The 15,251-nt window shown below is 41.1% G+C and overlaps 1 protein-coding gene across 1 annotated transcript; it reads left to right on the top strand.

Annotated features, from left to right (window-relative positions):
• Positions 1–1,367: 1,367 nt before the first annotated feature.
• mrps16 (mitochondrial ribosomal protein S16) lies at positions 1,368–4,214 on the top strand. Its single transcript, XM_037679398.1, has 4 exons — positions 1,368–1,536; positions 1,674–1,704; positions 3,020–3,286; positions 3,868–4,214. The coding sequence occupies exons 2-4, from the start codon at positions 1,692–1,694 to the stop codon at positions 4,002–4,004; spliced, it is 417 nt and encodes a 138-aa protein (XP_037535326.1). The 5' UTR covers positions 1,368–1,536; positions 1,674–1,691; the 3' UTR covers positions 4,005–4,214.
• Positions 4,215–15,251: the final 11,037 nt, after the last annotated feature.

Here is a 15,251-nt window from a genome sequence, read left to right as displayed (position 1 = left end):
AGTGCTATGTGTTGCCATCATTGTATGTTCCCATATGGCAAAATTGGTTCTCTGCATTTAGTCCATCAGACCTGGGATGGTGAAGCAGTGGGCAGCTATTTAGGTGCCTGGGGAGCAATTGGGGATTGGGTGTCTTGCTCAGGGACACCACGGCATGTGAGAATGGCTGGGGATCAAACCTGGAACTTTTGGGTCCCTGGTACCAGGTCGACTGCCCTGCATAGCCCCACTTGCAGTTTAGTTGCAGGCCCTCGGATGCAGTTTAAAATCTGAAGGGAGATTTGCTTCTTGCAGAAAAAATAGAAGTAATATTTTTTATAAGAGCCTACAAAGTTTGGAAAATATCTTATGCTAAATACAGATTCAGATTCAGATACAGATATTCTTTATTGTCATTCGCACCACATGTGGTACATGTGGTCGAACGAAATTTATGTGCCCATGGTCCCATTACATCCAACAATAAAATGTAAAAGAAAAACAGTAATAAGATCTAAGATATGAACTAAGACTATGAACTAAGAAAAACATCAGCTAATAATACACTAATAGCATAAAAACAAAAAACACAATACATCCAACAACAGCACGAACATGAGTCTGTGTGAGCAGATGAGCACGAACTAACACAGCAACATGAAACAGATCAGCAGCAACATGAAACAGATCAGCAGCAACATGATGTGATTTTTCACAGTGACTATTCTGGTTAGAGATTCATGAGTCTACAGCCTCAGGGTAGAAGCTGTTCCTCAGTCTAGTGGTTCGACACTTAATGTTCCTCGACCTCCTTTCTGAGAGGAGCGGGGCAAAAAGTGTGTGTGCTGGATGAGTGGAGTCTTTCATGATGCAGGTGGCCCTCTTCCTGCATCTGGAGGTGCAGATGTCTGTGATGGTGGAGAGGCTGACTCCAACAGGCTTCTGTGCAGCCTTCACCACTCTCTGCAGAGCTTTTCTTTCTGCAGCTGTGCAGCCTCCATGCTACACGTTGATGCTGGAGCACAGGATGGAGTAAAGCATACAAAATTAAACATCATGATATTAGTAGGCTATTAGAAAATTTATAAAGTGTCTTTTTAATTTTGATAACTTGGGCGTTTTGCAACAGTCATGCTATAGGAAATGATAATTCAATAAATAAAGCAGTATATAGTAATATTACATATAAATATATAAGTACGTTAGCGTCTTCTTTTTTTAAGTGACTCGTCCTACGCTTGCTAGAAATGATCGTACTTAATAAATAATGAACTGCTTTACGGTCCTCAACAAGATCAATTTGAGTCAGAAGGACGAACACTGCAGTTTTAAATCATGGAGTGGGGTAGCAGCGCCATCTAGCGCCTGGACGGTGAAAAGACGCGGCTCTACGTCACTTCCTGTTAAAACATGGCTGCGCCCTGACAAATGTCACATTATCTCATTGAGCTAAAAACTCACAATTACCGTCTGCTTTGTATCTGAGCAACAAATTTAACAAAAGACAAGATTTAAGAAGATATCGTAGATAATTTGTGCCATTTGACTTTCACAAAGGTATTTGGTTTTCTTTTGTCGAAACCACGTTTGGTCCAGTTTTGTTATCGTCTAGTACGTCTTGAGGATTAAGATTTAAAGCGTTTTAAATAATGTAACTTGTTGCATTTATCTAAACTATGACTTCTTTGTTACAGAATATTCAAGCGGACATCATGGTGCATTTATGTGAGTAAAATTTTTCACGCTACGTGATACAACAAAAATATGCCGTAAAGGGCATTTTTTTGTATCACGTTTATGTACACGGTACACTTTAAAAAAATACTGTGTATAAAAAAAAATACTGCATTGTAAAAATTACCCATGCGGTTTATGTAAATGCCCATATTGTTTAGGTGAAGAAAATGACATTAATAGTGGTTCCTAACCCCTGGTTCTCTGTCCACTGTCCTGCATGTTTCTGCTCCAGTTCGTTACCTGTGCATTTAAATCAGGTGTACTCAAATAGGGAAGTGGAGACACATCTACAACATAACTTCATAGTTTATAGAATTGTCTTATTTTTTGTTACTTTTATTTTTATGTAAACTTGACCTTTTTATCTTTTTATTTTAAAGTGAAGTGCCTTGTGATTTTTATCTTGAGAGGTGCAGAATAAAAAATAAAAAAAATATTTACTCTGGAGACTGGGGTTGATAATCTGGTTTAGACTGTGGCATAAAAAAACAGATTAATCAATCAATTCATTAATAAATAAATACACTTTCAAAAATGTAAAGAAAATGTACTCTTTTGTATTATTTTATTGCATATTGAAAAGAAGAAGAAAAACAACCTAGCATTTAGTCATTATTTTATTATACTTCTTTTTTAGCTTAGCATTCCTTGAAAGAATGCATATCGCCCACCACTTGGAGAGGAATATCGCCTTATGTTGAGAAATAAGAGTTGTATCAGTTTTGGTCAAACCTTGAAGATAATATTTTGTGCAACCTCATCACATTTGGCATAAATGCAGGCGTGCAAGATTTTACACACTTAACACATACCTTCAAAAAAGGAAAGAAAAATGTACATGATACAAATTTTCTCTTGGCTAATGTTCTAGCAAGCCATTGTCAAATTTGTTAAAATGGCTATTAAATTTGGTCAGTAAGTTGCTGATTAATCTTCTTATCAGGGGAATTTTAAAGGGAGTGTTGAATCTCAGTCACAAATCTGTGAGATGGCCCACAATATAATGTAGACAAATAAAATAAAATGGATAAAGGACTGAATCCTAGGCACTTGGACCCATTTTGTTTGTTAAAGTGTACAGATTTGTAAATCATTTTAACATCTTGATCATGTGGCTTTAGGTCAGTTAATCAATAAAAGTTGCTTTGAGTTGCAGGACAAAGTCATTTTGTTGAAGAAAGTTCTTTAAACTTAAATCAAAAATAGATTTTGAAATGTTGACACTATTATCTGGTTGAATATGTTTAAAGAAAGGTTTCCAAGGTAACCATACTGTTCTTATTGTGCTCATTTCCTTCTGCAGCATCCCTCCTCCTGAAGCACTACCATGGGGGTTACGTTGTCATCCGATTGGCTCGTGCAGGCCACAAACAAGCTAACAGACCCTTTTTTCGCATTGTGGCTGCGTTCAACAAAAAAGCAAGAGATGGTAAATTCATAGAGCAGCTGGGAACATATGACCCCCTTCCCAACATCTACAACGAGAAACTCGTCAGCTTCAACTTCGACCGGCTCAAGTACTGGTACGGTTGTGGTGCGCACCTTACCAAGCCAGTGGCCAAACTTCTAGGTGCGTACTCAGGTTCTCAGATGTGTATCGCAGCAGAGATGAACATTACACAGTTTTTATTGTTTACATTTGGAAAGAATTCTGTTCCTCATAAAAATGTGTTTGATCAAGGAGGTCCATTTAGAACACGTGATCTAACTACACGTTTTAAACAATATTCATTCACTGAGGTCTTTTGTTCTTCACATGAGCTACAGTACCGAGTAGCATGGAGTAATGCTCAGTTACTCTTGTTTCAACTGCTGTGTATAAATATCTGATTTCAACAGCTCTAGAAATAAAATGCTTTTTGTATTAATTGTTGCTTGTATTAATGATTAATAAAAACATTTTAGATTATTTTGATAGGCACAAATGACTTCCTGTACTGGTTTTTAAATGTAGCATAGCTGAAGAGACCTTCAACTGAAAACACCATGATGTTTGATTAGTAAAAGTTGCCCGGTGTTATTACATGTTAAGGATTTTAAAATAAAATAATGCTTTCAATGAATTAGCTAATTGACAGTTGGGGAATTCACTTTGTCTAAAACTGATGTTGTACCAGCTCCTAAGGTTCAAACTATCCTTTCTGTCTGCAGGGTTGGCAGGATATTTCCCCCTGCACCCCATGACGATAACGGCGGCAGAGCGGCTTCTAGCAAAGATGGAGCAGACAGAAAATTCAGTAGAGACAACGGATGCTGTAGAGGAGGGAGAGAAGCAGACTGAAGTGTGAAAAGTTCAATTATGGGACAGTGTTCAAGAGAAGGTGAATATTTTCAATAAAAACTGCTCAGTAAGTTTTCTCACCTACTTGGACGGCTGATAGCAACTAATGAGGTGATCTGTTCCTGCAGCTGTGTACGTGACCAGCAGATTTATGGTAATGATTATAGAAATGCAGAAACATAGATTTGCCGGCACCTGATTGTTTCTGTTGTTTGACTGGGCTTTGTGAATTTTGTTTTTTTTAAATAAACAATTTCATTTTCTTTTGCATTTGACTCGTAAATCTTGAAATCATTGCTTTTTTTTTGTTAACTTGAGAGCGAACGTCAGCAATGTAAAAAATTAGAAAATAAAAGGAAAAGAACTGTATGTTATATAACACTTTGATTACGTTTAGTGGAAAACTCCACCCTTAACTGGAGAATTGGGAGTTTTTGCAATGTTTATAAACTGTACAAACGTTAAAAACTGTGGCACGACGCTGATCACTGACCGAAATCGTGTCGTGTTTGGCACTAATTTTGTAATCGTGACTCAACAAATCTGTTTTGACTATAGTTACATTTTTCCACAACCAGACCAATATTTACAATTCTGGTTAAAAAAAAAAAAAAAAAAAAAAAAGTGAGCTGAATTTATGTTTTTGTTTGAAGGTTTCATGTATCAGAATATTTAAAAAAGATTGATACTCAAAGCAGTCTGCTTCTCAGATAAATACTGTTATTAACTTACTTTATATACAGTGAGGAAATTAAGTATTTGAACACCCTGCACCTTTGCAAGTTCCCCCACTTAGAAATCATGGAGGGGTCTGAAATTTTCATCTTAGGTGCATGTCCATTGTGAGAGACATAATCTAAAAAACAACATCCGGAAATCACAATGTATGATTGTTTAAAAATAATTTATTTGTGTGTTACTACTGCAAATAGGTATTTGAACCCCTGACAATCAGCAACAATTCTGTCCCTCAAAGACCTGTTAGTCCTCCTCTAAAAAGTCCACCTCCACTCCACTTATTATTCTAAATTAGAAGCACCTGTTTGAGGTTGGTAGCTGCATAAAGACACCTGTCCACTCCACACAATCAGTAAGACTCCAACTACTAACATGGCTAAGACCAAAGAGCTGTCCAAAGACACCAGAGACAAAATTATAGACCTCCACAAGGCTGGAAAGGACTACGGGGCAATTGCCAAGCAGCTTGGTGAAAAAAGATCAACTGTTGGAGCAGTTATTAGAAAATGGAAGAAGCTAAACATGACTGTCAATCTCCCTCGGACTGGGGCTCCATGCAAGATCTCACCTCGTGGTGTATCAATGATCCTATGAAAGGTGAGGAATCATCCCAGAACTACACGGGAGGAGCTGGTCAATGATCTGAAGAGAGCTGGCACCACTGTTTCCAAGGTTACTGTGGGTAATACACTAAGATGTCATAGTTTTAAAATCATACATGGCACGGAAGGTTCCCCAGCACCCGTCCAGGCCCGTCTTAAGTTTGACCATGACCATTTGGATGATCCAGAGGAGTCATGGGAGAAAGTTATGTTGTCAGATGAGACCAAAATAGAACTTTTTGGTCTTAATTCCACTCGCCGTGTTTGGAGGACGAATAATGAGTACCATCCCAATAACACCATCCCTACTGTGACGCATGGGGGTGGAAGCATCATGCTTTGAGGGTGTTTTTCTGCACATGGGGCAGGACGACTGCACTGTATTAAGGAGAGGATGATCGGGGCCATGTACAGGTCCTTCTAAAAAAATTAGCATATTGTGATAAAGGTCATTATTTTCCATAATGTAATGATAAAAATGAAACTTTCATATATTTCAGATTCATTGCACACCAACTGAAATATTTCAGGTCTTTAATTGTTTTAATACTGATGATTATGGCATACAGCTCATGAAAACCCAAAATGCATGTCCCAAAAAATTAGCATATCATGAAAAGGTTCTCTAAACAAGCTATTAACCTAACCATCTGAATCAACGACATAACTCTAAACACCTGCAAAAGATTCCTGAGGCTTTTAAAACTCCCAGCCTTGTTCATTACTCAAAACCGCAATCATGGATAAGACTGCCGACCTGACTGCTGTCCAGAAGGCCATCATTGACACACTCAAGCAAGAGGGTAAGACTCAAAGAAATTGCTGAACGAATAGGCTGTTCCCAGAGTGCTGTATCAAGGCACCTCAGTGGGAAGTCTGTGGGAAGGGAAAAGTGTGGCAGAAAATGCTGCACAACGAGAAGAGGTGACCGGACCCTGAGGAGGATTGTGAAGAAGGGCCGATTCCAGACCTTGGGGGACCTGCGGAAGCAGTGGACTGAGTCTGGAGTAGAAACATCCAGAGCCACTGTGCACAGGCGTGTGCAGGAAATGGGCTACAGGTGCCGCATTCCCCAGGTCAAGCCACTTTTGAACCAGAAACGGCAGCAGAAGCGCCTGACCTGGGCTACAGAGAAGCAGCACTGGACTGTTGCTCAGTGTGCTCAGTGGTCCAAAGTACTTTTTTCGGATGAAAGCAAATTTTGCATGTCATTCGGAAATCAAGGTGCCAGAGTCTGGAGGAAGACTGGGGAGAAGGAAATGCCAAAATGCCAGAAGTCCAGTGTGAAGCACCCACAGTCAGTGATGGTCTGGGGTGCCATGTCAGCTGCTGGTGTTGGTCCACTGTGTTTTATCAAGGGCAGGGTCAATGCAGCTAGCTATCAGGAGATTTTGGAGCACTTCATGCTTCCATCTGCTGAAAAGCTTTATGGAGATGAAGATTTAATTTTTCAGCACGACCTGGCACCTGCTCACAGTGCCAAAACCACTGGTAAATGGTTTACTGACCATGGTATTACTGTGCTCAATTGGCCTGCCAACTCTCCTGGCCTGAACCCCATAGAGAACCTGTGGGATATTGTGAAGAGAAAGTTGAGAGATGCAAGACCCAACACTCTGGATGAGCTTAAGGCCGCTATCGAAGCATCCTGGGCCTCCATAACAACTCAGCAGTGCCACAGGCTGATTGCCTCCATGCCACGCCGCATTGAAGCAGTCATTCATGCAAAAGGATTCCCGACCAAGTATTGAGTGCATAACTGAACATGATTATTTGAAGGTTGGCGTTTTTTGTATTAAAAGCACTTGTCTTTCATTGGTGGGATGAAATATGCTAATTTTTTGGGCCAGGCATTTTGGGTTTTCATGAGTGTAGTGAACTAAGCCTCAGGTCAAATCCTGATCTTGAGGGCCTTCCTGGGACAAGAACTGTATTTCATTGATTTGAGTCCAGAAACACAAAATCAAGTCCATCCAGAGACTTTCTAAGTGTCCTGCACTGATCAATTGAAAGAACACTCTCTTTTTCTATTATCATTACTATCTTACAAATGTCTTGATAATCAAAGTGTGTTAGTTCAAACCATTTTAAATGTTGAAGTGAACTACTCATTTTAAATCAACTGTGAAACAGTATTAGTGATTTTTTAATCCTCATTCAAAGTAGAAATCAAGTTAGAATGTGTTACGGAGTAATTCATGCATTTTCTGATTTTCTGTCTGAAATGAGCAAGTGTAAGTTGGTCCAAGGTTGGAGGCAAGAAGACAAGTTGTTGGAACGAACTGTCATGTTTTTATATCCTCTCAGACGTAAATAGAGAAGCTGGCACCTGTTTTCCCCCAACTCGCCTAAACATTTCTCTCGTCTGTATGCCATAATCATCAGTATTAAAACAATTAAAGACCTGAAATATTTCAGTTGGTGTGCAATGAATCTGAAATATATGAAAGTTTCATTTTTATCATTACATTATGGAAAATAATGACCTTTATCACAATATGCTAATTTTTTTGAGAAGGACCTGTATATATATATTTGGATATAGATATAAAGATACATATATACAAACTGGATTCCAAAAAAGTTGGGACACTAAAGAAATTGTGAATCAAAACTGAATGCAATGATGTGGAGGTGCCAACATCTAATGTTTTATTCAGAATAGAACACAAATCACAGATCAAAAGTTTAAACTGAGAGAATGTATCATTTTAAGGGAAAAATCTGTTGTTTCCAAATTTTATGGCATCAACAAATCCCCAAAAAGTTGGGACAAGTCCATTTTTACCACTGTGTGGCATCCCCCCTTCTTCTTACAACACTCAACAGACGTCTGGGGACAGAGGAGACCAGTTTCTCAAGTTTAGAAATAGGAATGCTCTCCCATTCATGTCTAATACAGGCCTCTAACTGTTCAATCGTCTTGGGCCTTCTTTGTCGCACCTTCCTCTTTATGATGCGCCAAATGTTCTCTATGAAAGATCTGGACTGCAGGCTGGCCATTTCAGTACCCGGATCCTTCTCCTACGTAGCCATGATGTTGTGATTGCTGCAGAATGTGGTCTGGCATTATCGTGTTGAAAAATGCAGGGTCTTGCCTGAAAGAGATGACGTCTAGATGAGAGCATATGTTGTTCTAGAACCTGAACATAGTTCTCTGCATTAATGGTGCCTTTCCAGACATGCAAGCTGCCCATGCCACCAGCGCTCATGCAACCCCATACCATCAGTGATGCAGGCTTCTGAACGGAGCGTTGATAACAACTTGGGCTATCCTTGTCCTCTCTGGTCCGGATGACATGGCGTCTCAGTGTAGTGAACTAGGCCTCCGACCTCAACTTGTCTCTGAAGACCTTCAGGGGACAGGAACTGTTATTTCATTGATCTGGATCCAGAAATACAAATTATCTCATCAAGAGACTATTTTATTGTGTCCTGAATTAATCAATTGAAAGAACACTCTTCCTTTCTACATGATCAATACTATTTTAAGATATCTTGATAATCCAAAGTGTGTTTAGTTCATACCATTTCTAAATGTTGAAGTGAACCACTCATTTAAATCAACTGTGAAACGGTATTAATTATTTTTAAACCTCTTTAGACTTAGAAATCAAGTTAAATGTCTATTTACAAAGTAATTGTGCATTTTGATCTTCTGTCTGAATGAGTGGATTTGATGTCGGTCAGAAGTCAGAAAGCAAGTTATGAGAACGAAGTGCCTTGTTTTAAAACTCAGCAGACAGTAAATAACTTCAACTGGCATCTGCGTTTGTCTCACTTCGTCATAACATTTCTCCGTCTGTACTAACCGTTCGTAAACATTCCTGCTGTCTTTTGACTCCTAGTGACCCTCTTGACATCACTAGAACCACCCCCCTGCTGGTTGTTTCAACCAATCAGGAAGTACCAAGTGACAGGAAGTGAGTACTCTTTAAAAAGTCAACACTTCCTGGGACTATTGAGTCTTCTTTCAGTCTTCCTTGAGTCTTTGAAGTCTTCCCAGGTATCTTCCACTTCTGAGTGGAATTTCTGACTGGAGTCTTACTGAGAGTTCCTAAGGTACTTTCAGATTTAATCAATAGCTGATGGTTTTGACCGTGAGACAAGGGTCCGTCCATCCCAGCGGAGTCACAGCGCCTCGCTGTGAACTCACCCGGGCGTAACGCCCTACAACTTCAAAGGAAGCTTGTTCTGTTGAACGGAGTAAATCGTCACGACTTCGGACGATGACCAGCCACCCTGACCAGAGACGCTGAAAGGTAGTGTAGTAGTCACGTAGGTACGTGCCACTAGTTGTAGTATGACAATATATGAGAATATATACGCATACTTTTTCACGAGTTCCTCATCTTTCTGACTGTGTAATGTCGTGCCTTGAATTTAACAGAAATGTAACGAGAGACGTCATTTATCTTTGACCCATCAAATGAATGCGGTCATTTATTTTCAGAATCAAAGTTTAACATCAAACATTTACATTAATTTGGCAAAATATGAAAATAATAACAGACAAGTTTCACAGAAAATGAGCTTCGAATCACTCGGCGGTGATCGAGGACTTTGCTTCAGATATTCCTAAGATATCTGTACTGATTTTAGAAGAGAGAGAAGAGTTTAAGATGAAATGGAGATTTATCTTACAGAGAAATATGTGAGGGAATTAATCTGTTTGACCAGAAATTGCACGCTCCATGAGATCTCAGCTTGCCTCCGGTACACTTTAGTCGAAGAGGAGACCGTTACCTGGTTGACGTAGGTCAGCTCGATAGAGAATCCTCCAGACTTTTTCCAGCGTCTCCGTTGAGGACTACCAAACCCTCAGAGAGTCGTACGTGGTTTTCAAACAGAAATTATAATCCCAAAACGTCTCTGGATCATCCTGAATGCGTTTGCACCCAAGAATTCTGAACTCCTTTCATTCTTCAGAACTTCTCAGACTCTTAATTGTCAGCAACTCTGTAGTTCTTCATCTCTGGAATTCTCCGGAATTCTACAGAATTTTTCTTCCATTCTCCTCCATTCTCTTCTGAATTCATTCTAATTCTAACATGAACTGGGAAGTTGCCACATTTTAAATGGGTCGACTTCCGGTTCATTTGAGAGCTTTCTGATTCGTGGATGTACCAGAAAGAGGTGTGTTTTTGTGACGTAAGATGTTATCTAAGCCAAGGTCAGAGAATGAGATTGTTCAACAACTGACAGAGAGATTATTGCAGAAAAGCAGACTTCGTGGAGTCAACTCTTGGTAATCTTCTGAAAAAGTTTAAACATGACATCTTTCTCGGTAAACATTTTAGTTGACCGAAAACCGACCTTTCACATACTTACAAAACTTAGCTCATTTCAGACAGAAAATCAAGAAATGCATATTAACCTGATTTCTTCTTTGAATGAGGAATAAAAATCATTACTTACTGTTTATGTAAAATAAAAATGAGTAGTTCTTTTCAACCTGTAACATTGAGTGGAACTAACACAATTTGATTATTAAACATTTGTAAAACAGTAACGATTAATAGAGAATTGTCTTTTCTGCTTGATTAATTCAAGAAAGAAAGTCACCAGATGGCTCAGACTGTATTCAGATCAATGAAAATAACAGTCTCTGTCCATCTGATAGATTTGAGGTCATCAGGGTCAGATCAGGGTCAGATCAGGTTCACTACAGTCCCCCCTTTGGAAATCATCACCTGTCCATGGGGATGAATTCCAACCGTGAACTTAGACCTTCAAATGTCCTTGAGCTTGATGTAATCCAGCAAGGAAGACCAAAGTCAAAAGTAATCCATCAAGGAAGACCAAAGTCAGAAGTAATCCAGCAAGGAAACAAAGTCAAGGTAATTCCACAATGTTCTTGGTATTCCATTGTGTTGATTATAATTCCATATCGTCTCGATAATTCCATTGTAGCAATGCTTTAACCCCTTGGAAACAGAGTCTGTAATCCATTGGAAAAAGTCATATAATCCACAACGGTAAATCCACAGCGATTGGAAGTGTTGATTAATCAGCATACAGAGGGGTACCCTTGGATTGAACTGAAGAAGCGGCCACTGGATGAAGAGTTGAGACCAACGTCAGGATTGCAGGTCGCCTCCAGCGAAGGTTGTCTCCAGCGACGTCCAGCCTGTGCCGTTCTGGTTCAATGTGTCATGCAATTATGTGGTTTAAGGTGGGCTTATGAAGGGGATTTTACATAAGGCCTTAAACTATATGCATCTGGTGTGTAAGCTATTATGGTTGGGAACAGCTACAACTACCAGTTAAGGGGCGGAGAATGCTGAAAAGGGGTAACTACAGGGGTTTAAGCCTATAGAAAAGGGTTCCAAACTATTTTTCCATTTCTAACTTGGTTTAAGTTAGCTTTACATGGTAAAATATAGTTTGGTGCAATTGTCTGTTGTCTTTTAGACGAACGACTTGAGATTGGGTGTTTGGCTTTCCCATAAATGTTTTGGAAGTCTATGGCGAGACTTATCAAAAAGAATTAGCTATCCCCCCGAATAGAATTGTTCGAGTAGGTTCGGCTTAAGCGTTTTGAGATCAACGTAGATTATGGTACTCAAAGTAGCAATAATATACATTGACTCCGCAAAGATTGCAATTTAATGAATGAACTGCATGTTGGCATGGTCAAAGGCTTCTTAGTCTCTAACTTACTACACAACAAAATTCATTCTTACCTCAGAAACAATACCAAAATCAACTAAACAACGTTTCAGCACCGACAAGAGTAGTGACTAAGCATCTAGAAACATCGTTTCACTGCTTCTCCTCACCCTGGTTGCCAGATTTCAGTCACGCTGTCCCGTTTTATCAAGGGTAGGTCCTGTGAGTTTAAACTATGGTTAAGTTTATTATCCATTAGTTATCTTCTGCTTGGATGACCCTTGTTCCCACGAGGTCAGATTTTGTGAGATCTTTGTCTCCTAAGGAGTTATTGCACGCCTTGTGTTGTTTAACCTGGTTACGATGTACCCATTTAACAGTTGGCTCTTTTTGGCCTTTACTGATTTTTATCTGGTAGATAATTGGAGACACTTTGTCGGTTATCAGATGGGGTCCAGTCCATCTGGGCATCAGCTTACGGGCGAGAGTTCCGGTCCCGGACTCTACTCTCCCAGTTTTGGGTGCAAACGTGTAGTACCAGACCCTGTCTCCCACTTGGAGTTCCTCGTAAGAGGCCTTTTGGTCGTAGTACGCTTTGCGTCCTTCAGCTGATTTTTCCAGGTTTTTCTGTGCGAAAGCAAAAGTGTTTTTAAGGTGTCTTTCCAAGTCTTTCATGTATTGTTGTGTGGTGTAGGCTGTTGCCATGGCAGCATCGCCTGGTTGGTACAACAGGTGCAGAGGGAGAGTCATTTGTCGACCCGTCATCATCTCAAAGGAGCGATGCCAGTCGACGTGTGTGGAGTGGCCCTTATGGCCATGAGGACCAGAGGGAGTTTCACGTCCCAGTCCTTGTGGTTTGCGGCTACGTATTTTTTCAAAATACTCACCACCGTCCTATTTGCTCTCTCAACCTGGCCTGAAGCCTGTGGGTGGTAGCCAATATGGAAGTTGGCTTTGACGCCTAGCGTCTTCCACAGTTCCTTCATTACTTCACCTGTGAAGTGTGTACCTTGGTCTGAGTTCACCCTAAGGGGAAGTCCAAACCTTGAAAATACATGATTCATTAATAACATAGCAGTGGTTTGTGCTGTGTCATTAGGGGCTGGTAGACATTCTACCCATTTGGTAAACGCGCAGGTTACCGTGAGAAAATATTTATTTCCTCTAGAGGTCTTAGTGAGTGGTCCGACCCAGTCAATCTGGAGGTCCGACCATGGAAATGCAATGCCTCTACTATGCAGTGGTGCTCTGTGAAGTGGTCTGGATGGTTGAAACTGGCCACAGATCAGGCACCTTTTTATGTAGTCCTTGACATCCTTTTTCATTCCAGGCCAATAAGCAATTTGTTTTAATGCTTTCAGCGTGGCATTGTCACCCTTATGTCCTGCGGACGGAAGGTCATGTGCATGGACTAACATCACCCCCCTGTGGTCATGGGGGACCACGAACACAGGTGAGGACGTCCGTCCATGAGCGAAAGTTAGGATGCATTTAAGTAGTTTTAGCTGTTTGCGCAGCTGAAAGAGGACTTTGAGGTCTGGATTGGAATCCAGCTCGTCTTTCGATGGAGTGTATTTGTCTGGGTCAGTCAGATACAGCATCATCGAATTAATTGCAGGATCCAACTTCTGAAGTTGGATGATGTCTGGGTCAGTCAGCATTGGGCGCACAGAAACTGTGTTATCAGCAGGTTTAGCTGCAGCTTGTGCACGTGTGACTGCCATTACCTCAGTTGTAGCTTGTGACGACTGAGTGTTGAGTAGCCAGGAGGGGTCAAAGGACCACGTGGGTCCGTCAACGGCTCCTTCCTTGGCTAGGGAGTCTGCAAGGTCATTGTAGTACTTGTCATCGCCTGGGACTCTGGAGTGTCCTGGAACTTTCTTCCAGAAGATCTGTAGATCATGTGATGTCACCAAGTGATCACATGTCATGAAAAGCTCTTTGTGTTTTACCACCTTTTTGTTGCTTGTGAGAAAACCGTTCTGTTTCCACAGAGCGAGATGACACAAGAAACTAAGTCGAGCATAGTTAGAGTCAGTGCAGATGACTAGCGTCTGGATGGAGCGTTCCACTGCCATCTGTAGGCCTATTAGGATTGCAGCTATCTCAGCGTACTGAGAAGACTGAGAGCCTAATTTATAGCCAAATGTGACCTGTTCTTGGTCCTGGAGGAGAACTCCTCCAACACCTGCTTTGCAGATTGTCTCGTGGTGGAATGAGCATCCATCCACGTACATTGTTGCCATATCTTTACAGATATTGCTATCAAAGAAGTGGTGATTTGGGTCCTCAGCAGCTGAGGGTTTGCTCACAACCGGCTGTTGGGTGGCTGGTACATCCTGTGTACATTCTTGGCAGATTGCCAAATCAGTGCCCAAGTGCGACTTCTTATTTTGACCGTAGCGGATGTCTAGGTTAAAACTTTGAAGTGCCATTAGCCATGTTGCAACGCGTGAGTTTGTCACCACACCATCTCTGATGCGTTGGCTGTTCAGAAACGTTACTGGCTGGTGTTGTGTCTCAACAATAATCCTCTGTCCACCAATATAGCAGGAGAAATGTTTCACTGCCCACACAGTGGTCAATAGAGCCTTCTCACAGTCTGAATACCGTAATTCAGGGCCTGCCATTGTTTTGCTGGCGTAGGCCACAACACGCCTGTCTTTGTCGTGTATTTGGTACAGACCTGCACTCATGCAGTAAGTTGAGAAGCCCACTTCCAAGTAGAACTCTTTGTTGTAGTCCGGGTAGACTAGACATGGGGCTAGCTTGAGCCTGTCTTTGAGAGCGTTCATTGCCTGCTGTTGTGTATCAGTCCAGACAAAAGGAACGTCTTTCTTTAAGAGTTCAGTTAGTGGTTTTGCGAGATCCGCATAATGCTCTATGAACTGGCGAGAGTAGTTACACACTCCCAAGAAACTCTGTAGTTCTTTGAGATTGGTTGGGACTTTGAGGTTGTCTAGGCCTTGGGTGCGAGTCAATTGTGGTTGTACTCCGTCTGGACCTACTAGGAGGCCAACGTAGTCCACTTTGGTTCTGCACCACTGGCACTTTGACAGTGAGATTTTAGCACCAGCAGTTGTTAGCTGATTTAGGACGTGGTCGATCTCAGCCAAATGGGAGTCCAGTGTTGGCTGCCTCAAAAGGATGTCGTCCACGTAGATCAGTGTCCCACGCTCGTGGGCGTCTGGACATGCTTTGTTCAAAAAGATGTTGAACTCTGCAGGTGAGTTAGCGTAGCCAAAGGGACACCTGGTAAAGGTGTATTGTCGGCTGCCAAAAGTGAAAGCTAGTTTGTGTTG

This window comes from Nematolebias whitei, chromosome 7 (genome assembly GCF_014905685.2).
Source record: "Nematolebias whitei isolate Nwh7 chromosome 7, NemWhi1, whole genome shotgun sequence".
NCBI lineage: Eukaryota > Metazoa > Chordata > Actinopteri > Cyprinodontiformes > Rivulidae > Nematolebias > Nematolebias whitei.
Note: the sequence above shows the minus strand (reverse complement) of the source record. Positions and strands in the feature narration are given on the sequence as shown.